The sequence below is a fragment of the Terrapene carolina genome, unplaced genomic scaffold (assembly GCF_002925995.2).
Source record: "Terrapene carolina triunguis isolate 2854851 unplaced genomic scaffold, T_m_triunguis-2.0 Scaffold113, whole genome shotgun sequence".
Classification (NCBI taxonomy): domain Eukaryota; kingdom Metazoa; phylum Chordata; order Testudines; family Emydidae; genus Terrapene; species Terrapene triunguis.
The window spans coordinates 30,968,409-30,988,329 of NW_020664464.1; the positions used below are offsets into that span (position 1 = coordinate 30,968,409).

Below are 19,921 nucleotides of genomic sequence, written 5' to 3' on the forward strand. Positions count from 1 at the left end.
CGAAGCCTTAAAAGAGCAACACTCCGATGAGGAAACTACAGAACTTGAACCACCAAAAAAGAAAATCAACCTTCTGCTGGTGGCATCTGACTCAGATGAAAATGAACATGCGTCGGTCCACACTGCTTTGGATTGTTATCGAGCAGAACCCGTCATCATCATGGACGCATGTCCCCTGGAATGGTGGTTGAACCATGAAGGGACATATGAATCTTTAGCACATCTGACATGTAAATATCTTGCGATGCCGGCTACAACAGTGCCATGAAAATACCTGTTCTCACTTTCAGGTGACATTGCAAACAAGAAGCAGAGAGTATTATCTCCTGCAAATGTAAACAAACTTGTTTGTCTCAGCGATTGGCTGAACAAGATGTAGGACTGAGTGGATTTGCAGGCTCTAAAATTTTACTTGTTTTAAAAAAAAAAAACAAAAAACACAGAATTCTACATTTGTAAGTTCAACTTTCATGATAAAGAGATTGCACTACAGTAATTGTATAAGGTGAATTGAAAAATACTATTTCTTGTTTTTTTACAGTGCAAATACTTGATACAGTGAGACGGAGATTGGGGTTCCAGGACACAAAAGCTAAACCTCTCTCAGAAGCATGGTTCTTCTTCCTCTACTTCTCCTTCCTGAGTCCTGGATGCTCAGAAGCTGATAGCAACTTGGAATTTCCAGCCTGCTTAGCTGGGCTCGAAACAGGAAAATCAGGGCACCAACCTTCAATGTCCTTTAACCCAGGTAAGAGCAACAATCTCAGTGCTGCTTATGCTCAATACAAAGTCAGGTTAGCAAGGTCTTCAAAATCAACATGCCTCAATGTTGGTGATGTATGTTTGGTGCCAAATTCAATTGACAAGGAGTTTAAAAATCTCTCCCCCCCCCACACCCTCCATCAGTTAGATTTTGAGGCAGTTCTTCTAATCTTTGCAGGCTCCCAGGGCCAGTGCTACCATTAAGGCGAACTAGGAGGTTGCCTAGGGCACCAAGATTTGGGGGCGCCAAAAAGCGGTGCCCCCAATTTCCTCCCTGTGGCAGCTCCCCACCCCCCCGGCCCGGGGAGCCGTGCGGCAGCTCCCCACCCCAGCTCACCTCTCCTCTGCCTCCTCCCCGAGCACGCCACCCCCACTCTAATTCTCCTCCCCTCCCAGGCTTGCGGCGCCAAACAACTGATTGGCGCCGCAAGCCTGGGAGGCGGGAGAAGTAGAGCAGCTATACAGGTCAGACTAGATGATCTAATGATCCCTTCTGGCCTTAACTCTATGAAAAAAACACTGTACATTAAATTGGATTTTCTTAGCTACTTCAGCCATGCTACCTGCAGAGTCAGAGGACCCAGACAAGGAAAAACACCTGCAAAAAAGAGCAATCCTATTAGGACTGCTTTAGGCGAAGAGGAAACAGCCCAAAATGGCTGGGTCCCAGATGATGCCTGCAATCGCAAAGGTACGAATTTTTTTTTTTTAAATACACAAAAAGCTCTGACTATACACACAAAAAAGAAAGAGAGTACTCAAAGGGGCAGAAGAGAGCAGTATTTTTGGCTCGCTGCAATGTTTGCTGCCAGAAAGAACTGAATTTCAGTTGCAGCCATTCCTCTCAGAACTCTAAGCAAGGAAGTACATGAAGCATGTAGGGCACTGAACACACATTTTTGTTTTTTATTTTAACAGAAGCAGTATATCTGTAGTGTTTGTTTGTTTTTAAAGTATGACACTGAAGCCTACCCAAATCCTTCATTTTTTTCTCATTCCTAAAACCCAAGTACAGACTTGGAACTAAAGAAAAAAAGAGTTGGGAGGCTGTGGGGGGAAGAGAGGCTTAAAAAGCTGTGCCTATGGAGATGGTAGCCTAATGCTCTTTGCAGAAACAAAAAGTAGGATAAAGGCTTAATGTGTTTATGTGCAACAGGTTCCCTTTAGATAACATTTAAGAATGTGTTCAGGAAGACAGAGGTTAATTACGTCACATAGGTTATTTCAATATTACTTCTTGAAGAAGCTCTCTCTCAGACAACGCTGGATGTTCGGTCTCTGCTAGTCATGTGATTTATATTACTGTTGTTTGCTGGATCTGTGTACGTTACACATACATTACATTAATAGCTGGGTTCTGTACTATGGACTGCTTCCCAAAAGTTTTATTTTTCTTTCCTTGTACATTATGGTGTGCTCAAACACAAGTAAAATAAAAAAAATCTTAAATGCATAATCCTTAATACCTAAAATTAGCTGTGACCATATACAGGTATTTCAGTCACCTACATTAATTTAATCAAAGAGTACAATTCTTTATGGAAAGTGTTCATTTCGTAACTGACACACCCCTACTGAGCAGAAGGGCAAAGGACTGAATCGGCATCAAAACTAGAACTACCTTTGATGCCAATGAGTGGCAAGATAGCATGGAAATCCTGTAGTGTTGCTGTCTAAGCTGTACCTATTATTGCATTTAGAGAACTTCAATCCTTTCACACCCAATATATTCACTTTGTAAGTTAAAAAACAACAAAAATTGTGATATTTCTAAACACATTTTGAAAAGAAAGTTAATCACACATACTTCATCCTCATTATATAACACGGGTGGCCAAACTGTGGCTCGTGAGCCACATGCACCTCTTTTACCCTTAAAGTGCAACTCGCAGAGCCTCCATCTACCAGACTGGGGGGGACTCAGGACCTCTGCCTTGCAGTGGGTGATAGGGTTGAGGCTTCTGCCTAGCGGGGTGGGGGAGACTCGAGGCTTCTGCCCAGTGAGGCGCACCTGCCGGGGCTCCCAGGGCTTCAGCAGGAGTGCGACTGAAACCCCAAGCCCAGTCTCGGGTCTGAAGGCCTTAGCCCCAGCAGGTGTGCCCTGGCTCTCAAACTTCTGAAGATAGTCGTATGTGGCTCGGGGGGTGGGGGGGGGGGTCCGGAAGTTTAGCCACCCTTGTTATCTAACCATTCCATACGACAAAACATACTGTAATATTTGTAAACAGATGTGATCATGATCTGAGATGATATGGGGTAGGATGACTTCAGAACCAAGAGAATCCTATTTTTATAGTGTTTTAATAACAATGTGATTCAGTGCATAAGTCTTTTAGTTTTTGATGAGCACAGATTAGAATTTGTTTCTTTAACAATCTGCAAACTGGATGATTCAGAAGTAAATACCAATTCATACAAAGTTAGTATACTTGTTGAATTTTGTTTCTGCATTTAAAATGCAAACATACCTTTTCCTAAATGTGTATTTATACTCATGTATCTAGCTGTTCCTGTAAGGCTCTTGTGTTCTCGATATGGTATGTGCTTCTTTGTTTCTGGATCTATATACTCCTTTGCCAAACCAAAATCTATAATATGAATAATTTGCTGGGTTTTGTTTCCTGGTCGTCCTATTAAGAAGTTCTCAGGTTTTACATCTCTGTATATCAAGTTCTTTGAATGGACATATTCCATACGAGAAATCTTTATTAAAGAGAAGAAAGGACAGAGTTTAGTTTAAGCTTCAGGTTACCACAAGAAAGCGTGGTAGATGCAAACAAGTATTGTTACATCAGCTTTATATATATATATATATATATATATGGATGTCTTATCACCTTTAAAACAAACTACAGACAACTGTTTTCCTCTCAACATATGCCTAAATTCCACTTAATGTTGATGGGACATGAGCACGTGTATACAGGAAAATACACTCCACCACTTGTATAGATTTTTTTTTATATGCTTACAGCTTCATATGAATCACAAAAAAAGAAACAAAGTAAAGTCGACAGTGAGCAAGCTGTATTGAATGCATTTTTGTGCACATTATTGGATACGAAACTAAGACCTGGAATTACACTGTCTTGCTATCAGCATCAAGGATCTGTAAGGACATGCAATGTTCTGTACATATAAATTTTAGCCAGTGCATCGCCAATATGAATATGGCTTTCCTCCTAGATGTATAAATTAAGGTTTGAAAACCATTTTTATATTCGGAAAAGAATGCTTGTTAAATGATTTTGCATTTGTGATGTTATAAGCCTTTATTGATGAATGGAATCTTTGCCATTCATGCCATAAAATGGATATCCCCCTCCTCAGTGACATTTAAGTAACATGTTCATACTGATTATTTCATTTTAAATGCTATTATTACTGAAATACTGGCATTTAAAATGTACAGATGGCATTTAAATTTTTTACCCATGGTGAAAAAAAAAAAAAGTGGTGTGCTATATATCTGGATTTAAAAAGATGCAATTACTTAGTAAATATAAATCTGCACCAATGAAAATAAAAACAATATTATTTGGCTTTTACTCTAATCTAGTCTGATGGCAGACTACTCAGAAAAAATGCCTCAAAACCTCAAATTTTCCATTTAAACAATTTTGCTTGTACCGTGCATTTTTGTATTTTGCCCTTTCCTAATTTTATGACTAAGACAATGCGTAAGATGGCAAATGCCTATTTTACTTAAGAGTTTAATCTGCTTATTCTAATGGAAATGAGTGTGTCAAACTGACCTTTATGACTTTAGGCTACAATTAAATGAGTTCTTCAAAACGGATACTGAATTTATGCAACTGTCCTTAAAGACTAAGGCAAAAATTATGGCACATAAAAAAATGACAACTAAATAATACTTCATTGTTGTGTGTCCTTTAAAGGACTGCAATACAGCCAACACAATTTAACAGATTGTATACTATAGATCCTTTATCAGATAAATTGGTATTTAATCTATACTACAAAGACTGTCCACATACTGGTCTAATGAACACACTCGCATTATTAAATATATATAAACTCACATATATTTATACTTACCAACTGTATAGCTATCATAAGAACGGTTTTAAGAGAAAATGTCCTATCACACAGGTCAAATAGGTCTTCTAAGCTAGGTCCCAGTAGTTCTAGCACCATGGCATTATATTTGCCACAAGGGCCAAAATAGTAAACCTGAGGTATACCGTCTGGAAAAGAAAAAATATGTATATATAATTAGTTATAGAGTACTTACCTAAATGTAAACATATACCTTATTTCTTGCTTACAGCAATATTAATTTTAAGGCTTATTAGTTGGATCTACACTTTAAAACGTATCTGTCTGATAAAAACTGATATTAAAGCTGTATGAAAAATTATTAGTGTTAAAGCAGTTAACTTCATTATTCCTGCTGTATCCATTTCATAGCTTCTTCTGGAAACTAGGTATTTGACAATTTTGAAAGAATTAAAGCTTTTTAAAAAAAAAAAAATCAAGCGCTACCCATTACACATTAGACAATAAGTGCAGATTCAGTTCATGAAACTGTACTTTATTTCAACTATTGTTCTTTAGTTCAGAATGGATAAAAGTAATTTTTTTTTAAACAAAAAAAAATCAGATTTTCTTAAATTGGATTTTTTATATAATTTGAATACATTTTCCTTTTTTAAAAATAAGTATGTTTAAATTTTAATTTGAAATTCTGACAAGCTATGTTAAGGTCTAAACATTATAATCTATTAAAATCATTTACATAAATAAAATGTACTGCATCAATGAGCCCTCCTCAAATAATAATGAGATAGAGGGTGCTGCTCTTTTTAGTTACATAAAAAAATCAAGGGAAAAACATACTTAATTTCTGAGGTCAACTCAGGCTTTATAACAGGTCACAATTTCATGTACTGCATTAAATATCATATTATTTTCAGTCTTTACAACAGAGTGAATGATGGTATTTACATTTTTCTAAATGTTAAGTACTTTCAATTGCTGCTGTGCACAAAAGGTTTTGCCTTAATTATTTTTGGTTTCAGTTTAGCTAGCAGGTGCAGAGAACACTTCCTTCATCTGGACTAGTTAGAAATCACTTGGGAGCTGAAAAAGCAGGAAAGCTTATTTTCCCTCTACCAATTTTCAAAGGTATTCAGGCACATAAATATGCAGATGGATGTCTAGTGGGATTTTCAATGGGAAACAATGGGAGTTAGGCACCTAACCATGATTATTTTTTTTAGTTTCTTTTACGCTGTAGGGTACCATCCGTCCGTATTTCCCCGGACATGTCCAGCTTTTGCGTCTCTAAATAGCTGTCCGGGAGGAACTGGTAAAAAGGTTAAAATGTCCGAGGGTTTTTTCTCCCTCGCCTCCCTCCCTCCCTTCCATGCAGAGTGCGGCTGCTGATTGGGCAGCTGGGCCGATTGAACCGCTCCCATTGGCCTCCAGCAGCCAGAGCCCTCCCCTGCTCCCCCCTCCCTCTGTCTGCAGCCCTGTGTAACACACAAACCGACCCACCGGGCAGCGTGTTTTGCAAACACGTGGAGCCAGAGTGGTAAGGGGAGTCCGGGGGGGGGCAGTCAGGGAGCGGGGGGGCGTTGGGTGGGGCGCCGGCCCCCCCCCGCCCCCCCCCCCCCCCCATCCCCCCCCCGCCTCTCCCTTGCCTGCTTGTACTGCCAGAGCCAGCAGCAACTGCTGTCTGCTGCCCCCGGGTCCTAGCGTCCCCCATCCACTAATGGGAAGACAGGCTGCCCTTACCCTGCCCTTCCACCCTAGCCCTGAGCCTCTCCAATGCCCCAAACCCCTCAGCCCCAGCCCTCATCCCTCCACACCCTAATCCTCTGCTCCATCCCTGAGCCCCCTCCTGCATCATGAACCCCTCATACTCAGACCCACAGCCCTCACCCCTGCATCCCCTCCTATCCCCAAATTCCCTCCCAAACCCCCTCCCCCCTTGCCACACACCCCCTCCTGCCCTCAAACTCCCTCCCAAAGTCTGCACCCCCTCCCTTTGCACCACCTCCCACCCCCAAACTCCATCCCAGAGCCTGCACCCCTCACCCCCTCCTGCACACCCACCCCTTGCCCCAGCCCGGAGCCTGCACCCAGCACCAAAACTCTATCCCAGAACCTGCACCCTGCACCCCTCCTGCACCCTAATCCCCAGCCCAGGACCTGCACCCCAGACCTCCTCCCCCCAGAGCCTTAGGCAGGTGGCGGGGGGGGTTCTGGGCACCACTAAAATTTCTACAACCCTGCCACCCATGCGAGTGGATAAGGGTCGGGGCAGTTAGGGGACAGGTAGGGTCCTAGGGGGGGCAGTTAGGGTGGGGGGTTCTCAGCAGGGGGCAGTCAGGGGACAAGAAGCAGGGGGGGTTGGGGTTCTGAGGGGGACAGTCAGGGGGTGGGAAGTGGGAGGGAGTGGATGGGGCAGGGCTTCCCCCCCCCCAGTGTCCTCTTTTTTGATTGTGGAAATATGGTAATCCTATTAGGCTGTTAACATCATCTTTCATCATTAAAACTGGAGAACTAAACTTTAAACTTTATGCTATTGATATTTTGCATTTCTCTTAGCTTAAGACAGGAAGAAACAAGCCAATACCTAATCCATTTCATTTCTGGTTTCTTACGCACTAGCACAAAATAGCAATGCTGGATTGAAAATATATATGGGAATATTTGTTAGAAAAACCTTACCAATGATTTATTTTTATTTAAGTTCATGGAAACATTTTGACTTTTGCAAACCTTGTTTTTACAAAACCCAAATTTAAAGTCAAATGTGTACCAGCAATATCTCTTCAACATTATGAATTTAATATACACGATGCAAGTCTTAGTTGCATGGATCTTGCTCACTTTTGACATTTAGTATCTAAATTAAGTCCTATTTGTTTTACAAAAATCCATTTTAGTAAAATCTTTTACTACAATCTGTAGGAAATTGAATAGTAGAAGGATAACTTAAAAACAAAAAGTGCATTTATCTAGGCATCCAGTTTTCCTATTATTTTTTTCCATTAATGCCAGGTAGAATGCATGAGGCATTATTATAGGCTATCTAAAAATAATTAATTTTGGTGACTACTAGAGTTCTTCATCTCACTCAACCAGAAACATTAAAGGAAAACACACACAAGAATGTGTGTTTCTCAAAACAGCATCCAGTACCGTAGCCATAAAAGTATCTTTTGGAAGTAAGACAGTTACATTAATAAAACCCTATGTGCTGAGTTGAGAAAATCTGTTACTGAGTTTGCATTACTGGCCATGTCTACACTAAAAGCACTTTCTCAGTATAGCTACACCAGTATACTATATCAGTAAAGTGCTCCTAGTGTGGATGCAGCTTATATAAGCAAACTGCTATTTTACTGGTATAACTGTCAACTACATAATGGCTGGCATAATGGCTTTTGCTGGCACAGTTGTGTCAGTTGGGGATCACACTTCTTCACACCCCTGACGGACATATCTTTGCCAGCAGAAGTTTGCAGTGTAGACAAGACCACCTTCCACTGGCCACATGAATACCTTAAATTACTGATTCACATAAGAATTAACTACTTAATGTACTTTCTGAATGGAAACATTTGATAGAATAAATTTAGAAATCAAATGAAGACTGTAACCGGTTTTTAATACTTTAAAATGCTGTTCACTCTCACTTACAGAACTGTAATTACAGCTTATTTGGCAACTTTATACTGTTCTCTCCCTCTCGTTCATATCTCTTTTCAGCTCATTGGTACTAAAAATAGTACATAGACTCTATGGATGGTAACAAAATAACATGATCCTTTGCACTTCTTGGAGATCTTCCTGGGATCTACAATTAGAGCGCATGTTGGCGAACTCAAAAACTGGGATGCTAATAGGATTATTTTTATGTTAACCGAGACTGTATTCAAAATGTACTGCACATAATCATTTTCCAATTCTTTCTATGTTGAGTGGTAAATTTGATAAGAAATGTCTATTGGCATTTCAATTTAACTCTTTATGGGATTTTTAACATAGTCTTTGTCAAGGCATTGAGACTAGAAGTGAAGAAAGTCCTCCATTATTCTCACTTAAGTATTACGTAGAATACACCCAAATTTATTGCTTTGATCCCAAATCTCAGACACCAGCACTATATTAAAAAGCTGTTCGATGAAAAAGAATTCTGAGTACTGGCATACAAGAATACAAAATATCTAATTTTGATTCAAAATATCTATAGATCTAATATTCTCAAAAAAAATTTGTTTTCTAGCTTAGTATGATTTATTCAGAGCAGTAATGCAGCCATGCTCATATTTCTCCTTAGAGATCATCAGCTGGGTACAACGAACATGTTTGGGGAAGGGACACTCGTGTCTACTTGAAATCTAGTTGAAGATTCTTTTTTAAAAAATTACTTTAACTCGTACTATAAATGCTCACAAATTCTGTTGCTAATTTTTGTGATTTTATAGTAACATTTTTCTATTTTATTTAATGTTTTTTCTTGTCGGTCACTCTGTTAAAGACTCATAAAAAGCATAAAAATGACTGACTACACACGGGAAACTACAAAACAGATTATGCATGAAGTACTGTGATATACACAAAGTGATAAAAGTTTTTCCTTTATAATCATTCAGTTATAGTACTGTTAAGTAATACTTTCAACAGTAAGTAAAAAATTCAGACCAACATGTGGCTTAAGAGAGATAGTGTTCCTGGAAAATTTTACCATCTTCACAGACAAATCTACATAAAGATGGAGCTACAGTTGACAGTACATATTAGTAATTAAAGGTAAAAATCCATTAAAGGGATTATGTAATTATCCCAAGAACAAATATTATAAATCCATGAAATTTAGAGGTAAGGATACACTCAAAAGAAACCCAAACATGTGAAGATATAAAAATGCTGTTAAGGCATCAAAGCAATCTTAAATCTGCCCTGTAGTGATGTCACACAATAATCATACAATTATGACTGCTGCATATTAGTGCTTGTGGTCTAGAATTAAACTGATTTTTAAAGGCACATTAGATAGTGTTCATATTTTTTCCTCATGATGTCACTACAAGATAGAACTAAGGTTGTTTAGGTGTCTTAACTATGCACCCATCTTTTCTGACCCAGAACCCACAACCGGCCAAATAGCTGTCCTGCAACTAAAATCCAGCAATCCTTTGCAGGTGGTCTAACACTTAAAGGTCTTTAGCCTTGTAGCAGGCCCTTGCATGTGGGTGTGGGTGGGTGGTACATGACTGTGGGTGCCACAAATGTAGCAGTGGAAGCAGCTGCCACCCTCCATACGTGCCCCACTGAAAGCATCTTTCCTCTTTTTTTGCTTGTTACTGGTGGTTGTAGTGAGAACCATTTTGCTAGACCATAACAGCAAACCAGTTTGGTTGCTGTTCCACCTTCTGAAGACACTTAAGGGCTTTATCAGCTCACAAATGTACCAATTTATCTAGATTGTTATAGTTAGTGTGGACGCAGTTATACCAATACATAAGTGTTTATATCAGTATAGCTTATTTACATAAGGGAAAGCGAATACGCTATACCAGCATAAGGTACATTTATACCATTATAACTGTACACACACTACTGCAGTGACCAAAAAAAAAAAAAAAAATCATACCCTTAGCTTATAGACCAGACCCAAGTCTATGGCTTTATATATATGCAAAAGGATATCGTAACTCAAAATTTCAAGTGGTCTGTTTCCATTTTCTGGAACCCAAACCCAAACTTCTGGCTTATCCAATGGACCTGTAGGTGCAGAAATCCAAGAATGAGAGCCAGATGATTTATAGAAAGAGGAAGCACAGACAGTTGGAGATATAAAAAAAGAAAAAAAGAGTAACTGTAATGGGACAAATTGACGTGCAAGGGGAACATGTTTTTGGCAAGGAACACAGTATACCTTTAGAATTGTCTATTTCTGTATATGTGCATATAAGAGTGCAAAGTTGGAAAAGCTAACATTTTTCTCATCAAGTACTTTTTTCTAACAAAAAATGCAGCAACTGAACATTCCATAACGATCATTCAGCTGAGGAATGTTTAGCACAAGGTAGAACTGTTGCAAGCAAACGGGTCGAAGGCGGGGAAAAGAAAAGTTGTGAATAATGAAACCGATGGTCCACAAAGTACTTAGTATAGTTTTAACACTTCTCAGAATTGAAGATACATCTTGTTAAATATTGTTGCGTACACCACCACAGTGAAAAACAGAACTATTTTTATCCTCACTGGATCACAAGAGATTTGTTAACTCCAAAGTCTCAGGAATTGTTCATCTCCATTGCCATCTTTGTTGCCCATAAATACTACTTTTCAATCTGTTTGTAATATTTTTAAGGCATTCAAAATACTTGCGAAAAATCTATGGAAACTAGCAGGTTTTTTGGGTTTCCTTTAGAGTTATGTAGTTCATTTCTACAGCTACATGCTGTTACGAAGGAAACAGCTGTAGAATGGAATTTGCTTGGCTGCATTGTCAGGTATGTAGGCAGAGTTAACAATGGCAGACGTGCATGGGAGATGTGCCAAAACATGTCCATAACTCTTTTTTTTCTACTTCACAATGTTATGGAGGCACTGGCAGACACTATACAATAAGAATGTGTCCGTTTTTCCAGTTAAAAACAGGCTTTAAATCCCTCTTAGACCAGACAAGTGTAATATTGGTTGTGATCAACATCACTTATTCTAAAGACAAAGATTGAATTTTGGAGAAATCTGAAGTTAATTCATTTAATGTTCAATAGTTTTATTAATTTACAAGTGACTCATTTTTTTAAATGTAGAGCTGAGGTCAGATTTCTCTTGCTTACAAACTAGTATGTGAAACCCTGTGCTGTTTCATGGGTCTGGCAGTTAAGCCAAATAATCCACCATCTGTGCAGTCTCCTTCATGCAGCCAATGAAATTGTTGTGCACAAATTAGCTGCACAGTATGGGATGTTAGTAACCACTAGGAAAGGGATAGATAACAAAACAGAAAATATCCAATGCCACTATATAAATCCATTGTATATCCATACCAGGGCTGTCCCTACGCAGCATACAGGGCTGTGTAGAGCACCCAAAAATTTGGGGCACCCCTGGGTCTTAGTGTCCACCCGCTGCCCTCTTCCTATCCATGTTCTGACCCTTCCTGCAGGCTCCCATAGCTAGCTGCTGCAGCCTGGTGAGTCTTCCTCAGGAGGGGATCTAGTAACTTAAAAGTGAAAAAGCCTTCCAGTCTGCCAGACGTATTAGCACAACAGTGAAACTGTTAAAGAGCCATTCAAGTGGTAATGAATCCATTTAACAAGCATTTGCCAACCTCTAAGTATATACTATCAGTTTCTGAATTTACTGATAAAAACAGTTTTGCATTACTGTAATATTTACTCAGAACAGGTTAGTCTACAGGACCTTACTTTAAAAATTGCTTTAAAAATATTTCATTACAAGATTGCTTAAGATTATAAAAATCACATCTCTAAAAAATCCTTGCATAGATTTTTAGATGCACAGTCTGAGTATTCATATTTAGCCTTAAATGCTTGGATCTTCAGACATATAGTTTTTTAAATAAATCCTTCAAAAGACCACCCTTATCTAAAATACACATTTTAATTTAAAATATTATAAGACAAAAACTTGCCTCCAAGGTCTTCCTGTCCTTTCTGTCCATCCCTTTTTCCCTTCACCACCCTGTTGAAGAGAGCCCTTAAAGGGACAACAAACCCTTTCCTTCCAGATAGCTGGACAAGAGTTTCCCTTTCTTTACTTCTATTTGATGAACTAGTTTTAAGAGAACCCTCCAGCAAAATCAATACCTTAGTAAGATATAACATCCTTTGTTATACCTAAAATCTTTGAAAACCTATTTTTTAAAGTTGGTGAAATTTCATAAACATGTCTATTGTTATGGAGATCACACAAAGAAAATTAGTGTTCCCTTTTTCTAAAAGCAATGAATATTGTTATGAATCTCTTTGACTGATTAATTTAAAATAATGTCTTTGTTTCAGTGAGTTAAATATGTAGTAATCTGGAATGATTACTTTATGAAGGCTTAAGTGTAGATTTAAAATATAAAATCAGCTTAGAAATACTGATTAAGAAAATGTAAAACAGAGAAGAACTGCATCATGTATTCCATAATATTTAATGTTGTATTCAGCAGGACAGCAGACTTGCCCTTACTACGAAGTTTTTGCAAATAAATCTCTGACAAACTTCAGGGTATATCCAAATACCTGTGACTGACATTTTTTATTCCCAAATTTAGTGCTTTTAATTAGGTACCTTCTGCATGTCCAGTCTTCACCATCTGGCATGCAGTTGAAAACATGTTCCATTTTCTTTTTTGGGGGGGGGGGGGGAACAAAAAAAAAAAAAAAAAGCTCTTCTGCAATTTCCTTCTAATGTCCTTTGCTTCATTGGGGTTCAGGGATTTGGCTGGAAGGGGGTGAGCAGGGACAGGGAGGGAAGAGAGAAGGGAGACAGTGGGGAAAGGGTGGGGCCTGGGCAGAGTGGGGGGGCAGGGCCTGGGGCAGAGCAGGGGTGGAGTACGGGTGAGGCCACAGCCTCCCCAAGCGGCAGCTTCACCTACTGCCCATGACAGCAGGTAAGAGCGGGTTGGCTCCCGCACACCCAGTGCGAACTGTAGTGTCCTTAGGCAGGGGCCACATTCAAGAGCCGAATGTGCAGGCGCCACGCATTCTGCATGAGGGAGAGGGTACGGGGGGTCTCTGCAGGGAACTGTGACTCTCCGCCAACGTGAGGCGGGCCAGGCAGCTCGGTATCCTTGCTGCCTCGTCCCTCCCCCCGGACTGCGAGACCAGGCTGCTGTCGGGCATAGGAGCACCCGCCTAATAATACTGCATAGGGCCCCATAAATCCTAAAGACGGCCCTGATCCACACCTTGAACACTGTGTGCAGTTCTGGTCACCCCGTCTCAAAAAATATATTAGAACTAGAAAAAGTACAGAGAAGAGTAATAAAAATGATTAGAGGATGGAACACCTACCATATGAGGCAAGATTGAAAAGACTGGAACTGATCACTTAGAGAAGAGATGACTAAGGGGGATATGATAGAGGTCTATAAAAGTATGAATGGTGAAGAAAGTGAATAAGGAAGTGCTATTTACTTCCTTCATATAATACAAGAACCAGGCATTACCTAATGAAGTTAATAGGCAGCAGGTTTAAAAAAACAGACATAAGGAGGTACTTCTTCACACAACACAAAGTCAACCAGTGGAACTTGTTGCTGGGAACGTTGTGAAAGCCAAAAGTATAACTGGGTTCAAAAAAGAATTAGATAAATTCATGGAGGATATGTCAATTAATGGCTATTAGCCAAGATGGTCAGGGATGCAGCCCCATGCTCTGGGTGTTCCCATCCCTCTGACTGCCATAAGCTGGGACTTGATGACAGGGGATGGATCACTCGATAATTGCAGTTCTGTTCATTCCCTCTGAAGCATCTGGTACCGGCCACTATCAGAAGACAGGATTCCAGGCTAGATGGACCACTTATCTGACCCACAGTATGTCCATTCTTATGTTCTTAAGGGTGGTTACTGGTTGAGTTACCTTTGATATCACAATGGTCTAGGACTCTCGGCATGGCATAGATACATGGCTTGCTGTTGCATGCATGTAATCCATTAAATCAAAATGGTTGAGAACTTAAAAACTGGAGGATAACAGTCCACAAATCCCAATGATGATTGAATCTGGTGACATTCTGGGCTTCTTGTAGCTAATACTGACTATGCATTTTGCATAAGTATTACACCAATTACTTCAGCAGTCTTAGCTCTAAGTTTGTGAGATCCTTGTTTGTAAACAGAAAGTATAGTAGTGATTATGTAAGCAAATGATCAGAGAGCCTACCATAACAAACCTGGAAGAACATAAGCAACCAGTTGCTGTGGCTGTGATTTATTACGTATTTATAACAACAGAGTACGGACCATAAAGCGTAGTGCTGCATGTGTAGTAAGCATTAACTACGTTTGAACATAATGTTCTTAAATACTCAACATATGTTTAGCCTATTTTATAATATTCTTTACTTGTTTATAATTGTTGACTTAAAGGTTTAACCATTTAACTCCAATAACGCAGATCATGTTTTGGTTCATGTTTATATGTTAGTGCATTTCAATTTCTTTGTATTTAATTTCCTGTAGCTTATGTAAAAAAGGAAAATCCTTTTGAGCTGCACATTTCCTTTTTTTTTTTAACTGTTCACAACATACTTTAAAGTTATATGAATACAAGAATGAAAGCTATTTGTTTGACCTTGAAGGTTCAGTTTAAGAAGACTGATAAAAGGATTATAATAGGGAAAGTTTAGATTAAATAGTGAAGATAGCCCAAGTTGTTTTAGAATTCCCATTTGGAATGACTACCTGCACTGAGGATTAGAGCCCTCATGGGTAAAAGTTATTGTTGAGGCCAATGGGGTATTGTTTTCTCAATGTTTGCAGATAAATGGGAGAAATATGCCCTACAACATCACTATTTTGATAATCCCTTAACTCTCCTCCAATCTTGATAGTCACAACTCACTTCTCAGCATAGATTAATAGCAGGCAGCTGTAATGAGCTCATTACTTTTTGTGAAAGTACTGTAGTGTATTAATATACAGTAAAGTATCAAAAATTAAAACTAAATTACAGTACACTTGTCAAAATAAATCAGATTTATGAACTCTGATTTTTTTAGTCCAGAATTGAAATTTTTCTTACTGATCACTAGTCTAAGATCAGTACTTAGAAAAGTTTATTGGTACATTTATGCTGGTCCACCAAAGAGTTTTTAGCAGTGAAAAGGGATGAGTGAGAGGCATTAAAACCCATTATTGTGATTACTTTCTCACCTTCTTTCCCACTTTCAATTGTAACATAATTCTAGCAATGTAAAAAATGTTACTATCAAAGGTAGGGAAAGATATCAGCTAAGTTTTTACTCTTTTCAAATCAGGCTCATTTGGAGTTTTTATTTTCAAAACACCATCCACTTTCCCAGCACAGTGACTCTTGTTTATAACAACGTTTAGTCCACCCCACACATTAACTGAAAATTCTAGTTTGGAACACTCTTTAGTGCATTCCACCCTCTGAATGACAAGTTCTAGTTAGAAACACTTTGTAGAACAGTAATATTGTCCCCCTTTAACATGATCCGACGCAGCTGTTTCCTTGCTTTTGTTTTTGAGTGTATCTCCTCTGCATCATCCAGAACCAGGTTCATGTATTCATCAAAACCAATGATACAGCCTTCTATCCGCATGTTCACCTGTTCATAGAGCCACACCTGAATCCTGGACCTATTCTGCAGGTACCTGAAGATGAGGTTGATGGGCTGCACCATCACCTTCTGCACCTTCTGGCCCTGCCCGCGATACGCCATGGCCGCGAGCGAGCGAGCCTCAGCCAACAGACGGAGAGAGAGACCGGAAAGAAACCGTTACCACCAGCAGCCCGCACACGTGCGCCGCAGCAGCTCAGACTTCCAGTGCAGACCGGAAGCAGTCACTCTAACAAGTTGTTTTAGAATTACAATTTTTTCCTTTAGTCAGACAATGCATCAAGCATCTCTTGTGTATGGAGATGGGATACTCTTGATTTTTAATTGCTGTACTTTAAGACTCAACCATGAAAATCGGTCTTCCAAATCCTACATAACCCTTTTCAGGTTCACTACAGTCAATCATTAACCCTGAATTCCGCTGTGCCAGCCACTTGGTTGGTGAGCAACCGCAGATCTCAAGTAATTTGCCTTTGTGGAGCTGCAAGCTTTGATAACTACCCCTTTCAGCAGCTGCCTCCTTTACACCACTTGAACCCACCTTTTGGGTTTCCCCTATAACACCCGCCTTTTTCATAGATTCTCAGAGTTAAGACCAGATAGATAATTAGATTACCTCCTCTGTATCGTCCATTCAATTTCACCCAGTTACTCTTATATTGAGTCCGGTATCATGCATTTGGATAAAGCGTATCTTCCAGAAAGGCATCCAGTCTTGATCTGAAGACATTAAGGGATGGAGAATCCACCAGGGTAGATGGCAATGTGTTCCAATGTTTAATCTCCCTCTATTATATTTGTGCCTGTTTCCAATTTGAATTTATCTGGCTCCCAACCATTGGTTTTTGTTATGCCTTTCTCTGCTAAATAAAGAAGCCCTTTAGTATTGTCTCCACATGAAGGTACTTATACACAGTAATCAAGTCACCTCTCAATCCTCTTTTTGATAAGATAAGCAGATTGAACTCTAGGTCTCTCACTGTAAAACATTTCTCCAGCCCTCAAATAATGTTGGTGGCTATTTTCTGCACCCACTCTAATTTGTCAACATCCTCTTTAAAATGTTGATACCAGAATTGTACACAGTATTCCAGTACTGGTCTCACCAATGCCATGGGATACAGAGATAAAAATCATCTCTCTACTTCTATTCACTACTCTTGTTTATACATCCAAGGATCACGTTCGCTGTTTTTGCCACAGAATCGCACTAGGAGTTTATGTTCAGCTGCTTGTCCACTACGACCCCTAAACCTTTTTCAGAGTCCGTTCATTCCAGGACAGAGTTCCCCATTCTGTAGGTATGGGGTATATTCCTTGTTCCTAGGTGTACAACTTTGCATTTGGTTGTATGGCTGTTCTGTCATTATTTACCACTCCCTCAGTTTTTACATAATCCACAAATTTTATCAGCAGTGATTTTATATTTTCAGATCATTGATGAAAATGTTGGATAGTATTGGGCCAAATATAAATGCCTTCAGAGCCTCATTAGCAACATCCCTATTTGATGAGGATTCTTCACTAACAAACACTTTGGGATCTGTTAGCCAGTGCTTAATCCACTTGGTGTATTTTATTGATGCTGTATATTGCTAATTTTCAAAATCAGAACTTCATGCAGCATGAAGTCAAATGTGTTACCAAAGTCTAATACATTTATACAGTTACCTTTATCAACCAAATTTATAATCTCTAAGAATTAAATCAGGTTTGACAAGACCTATTTTCCACAAAAGCATGTTGACTGGCATTAAAATATATTCCTATTGTTTAGTTTTCAATTGAATCCCATATCAGTATTTCCATTATTTTGACTGGGACTGATGTCAGGCTAACCAGCCTATAGTTACCCATGTCATCCCACTTACTCTTTTTGAATACTAGCACAACATTAGCACTCTTCTGGAATATTCATGGAATTCCAAGATTTATTACAGATTAATATCAGCAGAACAGATCTCCTCAGCCAACTATTTTAGAACTCTCTGGAGCAAGTTACCTGGACCTACTAATTTCAAAATGGTTACCCCTAGTAAATGTTAGCATCTTGCATAGTTACTAACAGACTGGAAAGTACTTCTTCATACTAATGGGATACAAGTACATGACCCTACTCCTTTCCAAATACAGAACAGAAATAAAAAGACTTATGCCTTTTCCACATCATTAACAATTTTACCATCTCCTTCTATTAAACAGGCCTATGCCATTGCTAGGATTTCTTTTGTTTCTAACATTTTTAAAAACTCTTTGTGGTCCCTATTCCTGCCACTCAGATTTTTTCCCCTCAGGTCTTCAGCTTCCTCTATCAATTTTCTGCATTTCAGAATTTGAAATGTATATTGATTGCTATTTCCTCTTTTTTCTATTTGCTAATTCCTGCCTTCTCTTTGCTACTGAACCAGTATGGGCTTTCAGTCATTGCTGCCCTTTCTTGCTTCATTGTGAAATTTTGGCTTTTGGGCTATGTCAAACTATTCAAGAACTCCACATTTTCATTCACATTTTTCTTAGTTTTGGCCTCATAATTAATCCTGCTCATAAATCTCCTCCGCCTTGGAAAGTTCGCTCTTTTGAAGTACCAAGTATATGCATTACTGGATGGATCTATCCTCAAGTTGCCCATATGCAATGTAATCAAATCATAACCACTGGTCACTACACACAACTAACTTCCAGTCCAGTGACTATCAATTCATCTTTATCCATTATAAATAGGTACAAAATAGAGTCCTCTCATGTTGGGTATAATACCTTTTGTGTTAGAAAATTATCTACAGTTTTTATAAACTTTCAGCTCCTCCGCCCGATTTCCTGATCATTGCAGTAGCTTGGAGCCTCTCCAAGTCTTTCCCTATGTCTACAGAGGCCCCAGTGCCCTCCACTCCATTCCCTTTTCACTCTCATACATACCCATCCTCTTTGGCATCTCACTCACCCTCTGTCTTCAAGGTGCACCTACTACTAACCCTTCCTCATTAAGTCGCCTGTCCTCAGGTTGTACAGTAGGAGTAGGGAGGAAAATTTCTGTTGCCAAGTAGAGAGCTACACTTACAGATAGTACATACATGCAGTCACGTATGGCCCTTGACTACAAGAAGGATAGCAGTGTCATTTAGCTCTGGGAGAGGGGGATTAAACAGGATGAGACAGATTCCGAGGACTTCCATAGAAATAAGAGAAACTTACTTTACAGTAACCAGGGTTCTTGCAGATGTGTTGTCTATACATTCCACTTGTTGGTGTGCATGCTCCCTATGCACTGGAGCTCAGATTCTTTTGGCCAACATCTATTGGAACTGCACCAGTGCTCGAGCATCCTCAGGCCTTCCAACCAAAGCCATAAAGGGCGAGCAACCCTAACTATTCCTCTTCCTTTGCCAGTACAGAATCCAGGTATTATAATACTACACAGTAGCTGGGACAGAGGGTGGATCATGTAAAATATATAGACATCTTCTCAAAGAACCACAGTTACTGTAATTTTTCCATTGAGTGCCTATCCATATATATTCCACTGTTGGTGACCACAAGCAGTGATCTAGATTGGGGATGGGGGAGAACTGGGGTACTAGGAGTCTACCTGAATGATTGCAAGACAGCCCCACCAAAATGAGCACCAGATCTTGATGCTTCTACTACAGAGTAATGCTGTGTAAATGTATGTACTGAACTTGAGGTAGCTGTCCGACATATCTCTATTATTGGAACAGTTCTCAGAGAGGCTGTAGAATCTGCTTGAGCTCTGCTAAAGGGGCTGTAACCCTCAACAGTGCGTCTAAATTGGTTATTTTGTAGTAAAACTTAACATATGTAGAAACCTAATGAGAAAGTCTCTGA

The 19,921-nt window shown here is 39.4% G+C and overlaps 2 protein-coding genes across 5 annotated transcripts in view; both read right to left on the reverse strand.

Annotated features, from left to right (window-relative positions):
* CSNK1G3 (casein kinase 1 gamma 3) overlaps positions 1 to 19,921 on the reverse strand; it is a 138,913-nt gene that overhangs the window by 52,820 nt on the left and 66,172 nt on the right. For all 4 annotated transcript variants that reach the window (XM_024193382.1, XM_029911704.1, XM_029911705.1 and 1 more), the window contains exons 5-6: positions 4,822 to 4,970; positions 3,231 to 3,465 (exon numbers count right to left, since the gene is read on the reverse strand). In XM_024193382.1, the coding sequence (XP_024049150.1) occupies positions 3,231 to 3,465; positions 4,822 to 4,970 (384 nt within the window). The remainder of the gene's footprint in view (positions 1 to 3,230; positions 3,466 to 4,821; positions 4,971 to 19,921) is intronic.
* On the reverse strand, positions 15,810 to 16,278 carry LOC112102227 (small nuclear ribonucleoprotein E). The gene has a single exon (XM_024193386.3). It carries the CDS (start codon positions 16,178 to 16,180, stop codon positions 15,902 to 15,904), a length of 279 nt encoding a protein of 92 aa, XP_024049154.1. The 5' UTR covers positions 16,181 to 16,278; the 3' UTR covers positions 15,810 to 15,901.

Bases quoted from the DNA above. Each gene is read 5' to 3' on its own strand.
- LOC112102227 (XM_024193386.3), bottom strand. From the start codon at position 16,180: ATGGCGTATCGCGGGCAGGGCCAGAAGGTGCAGAAGGTGATGGTGCAG.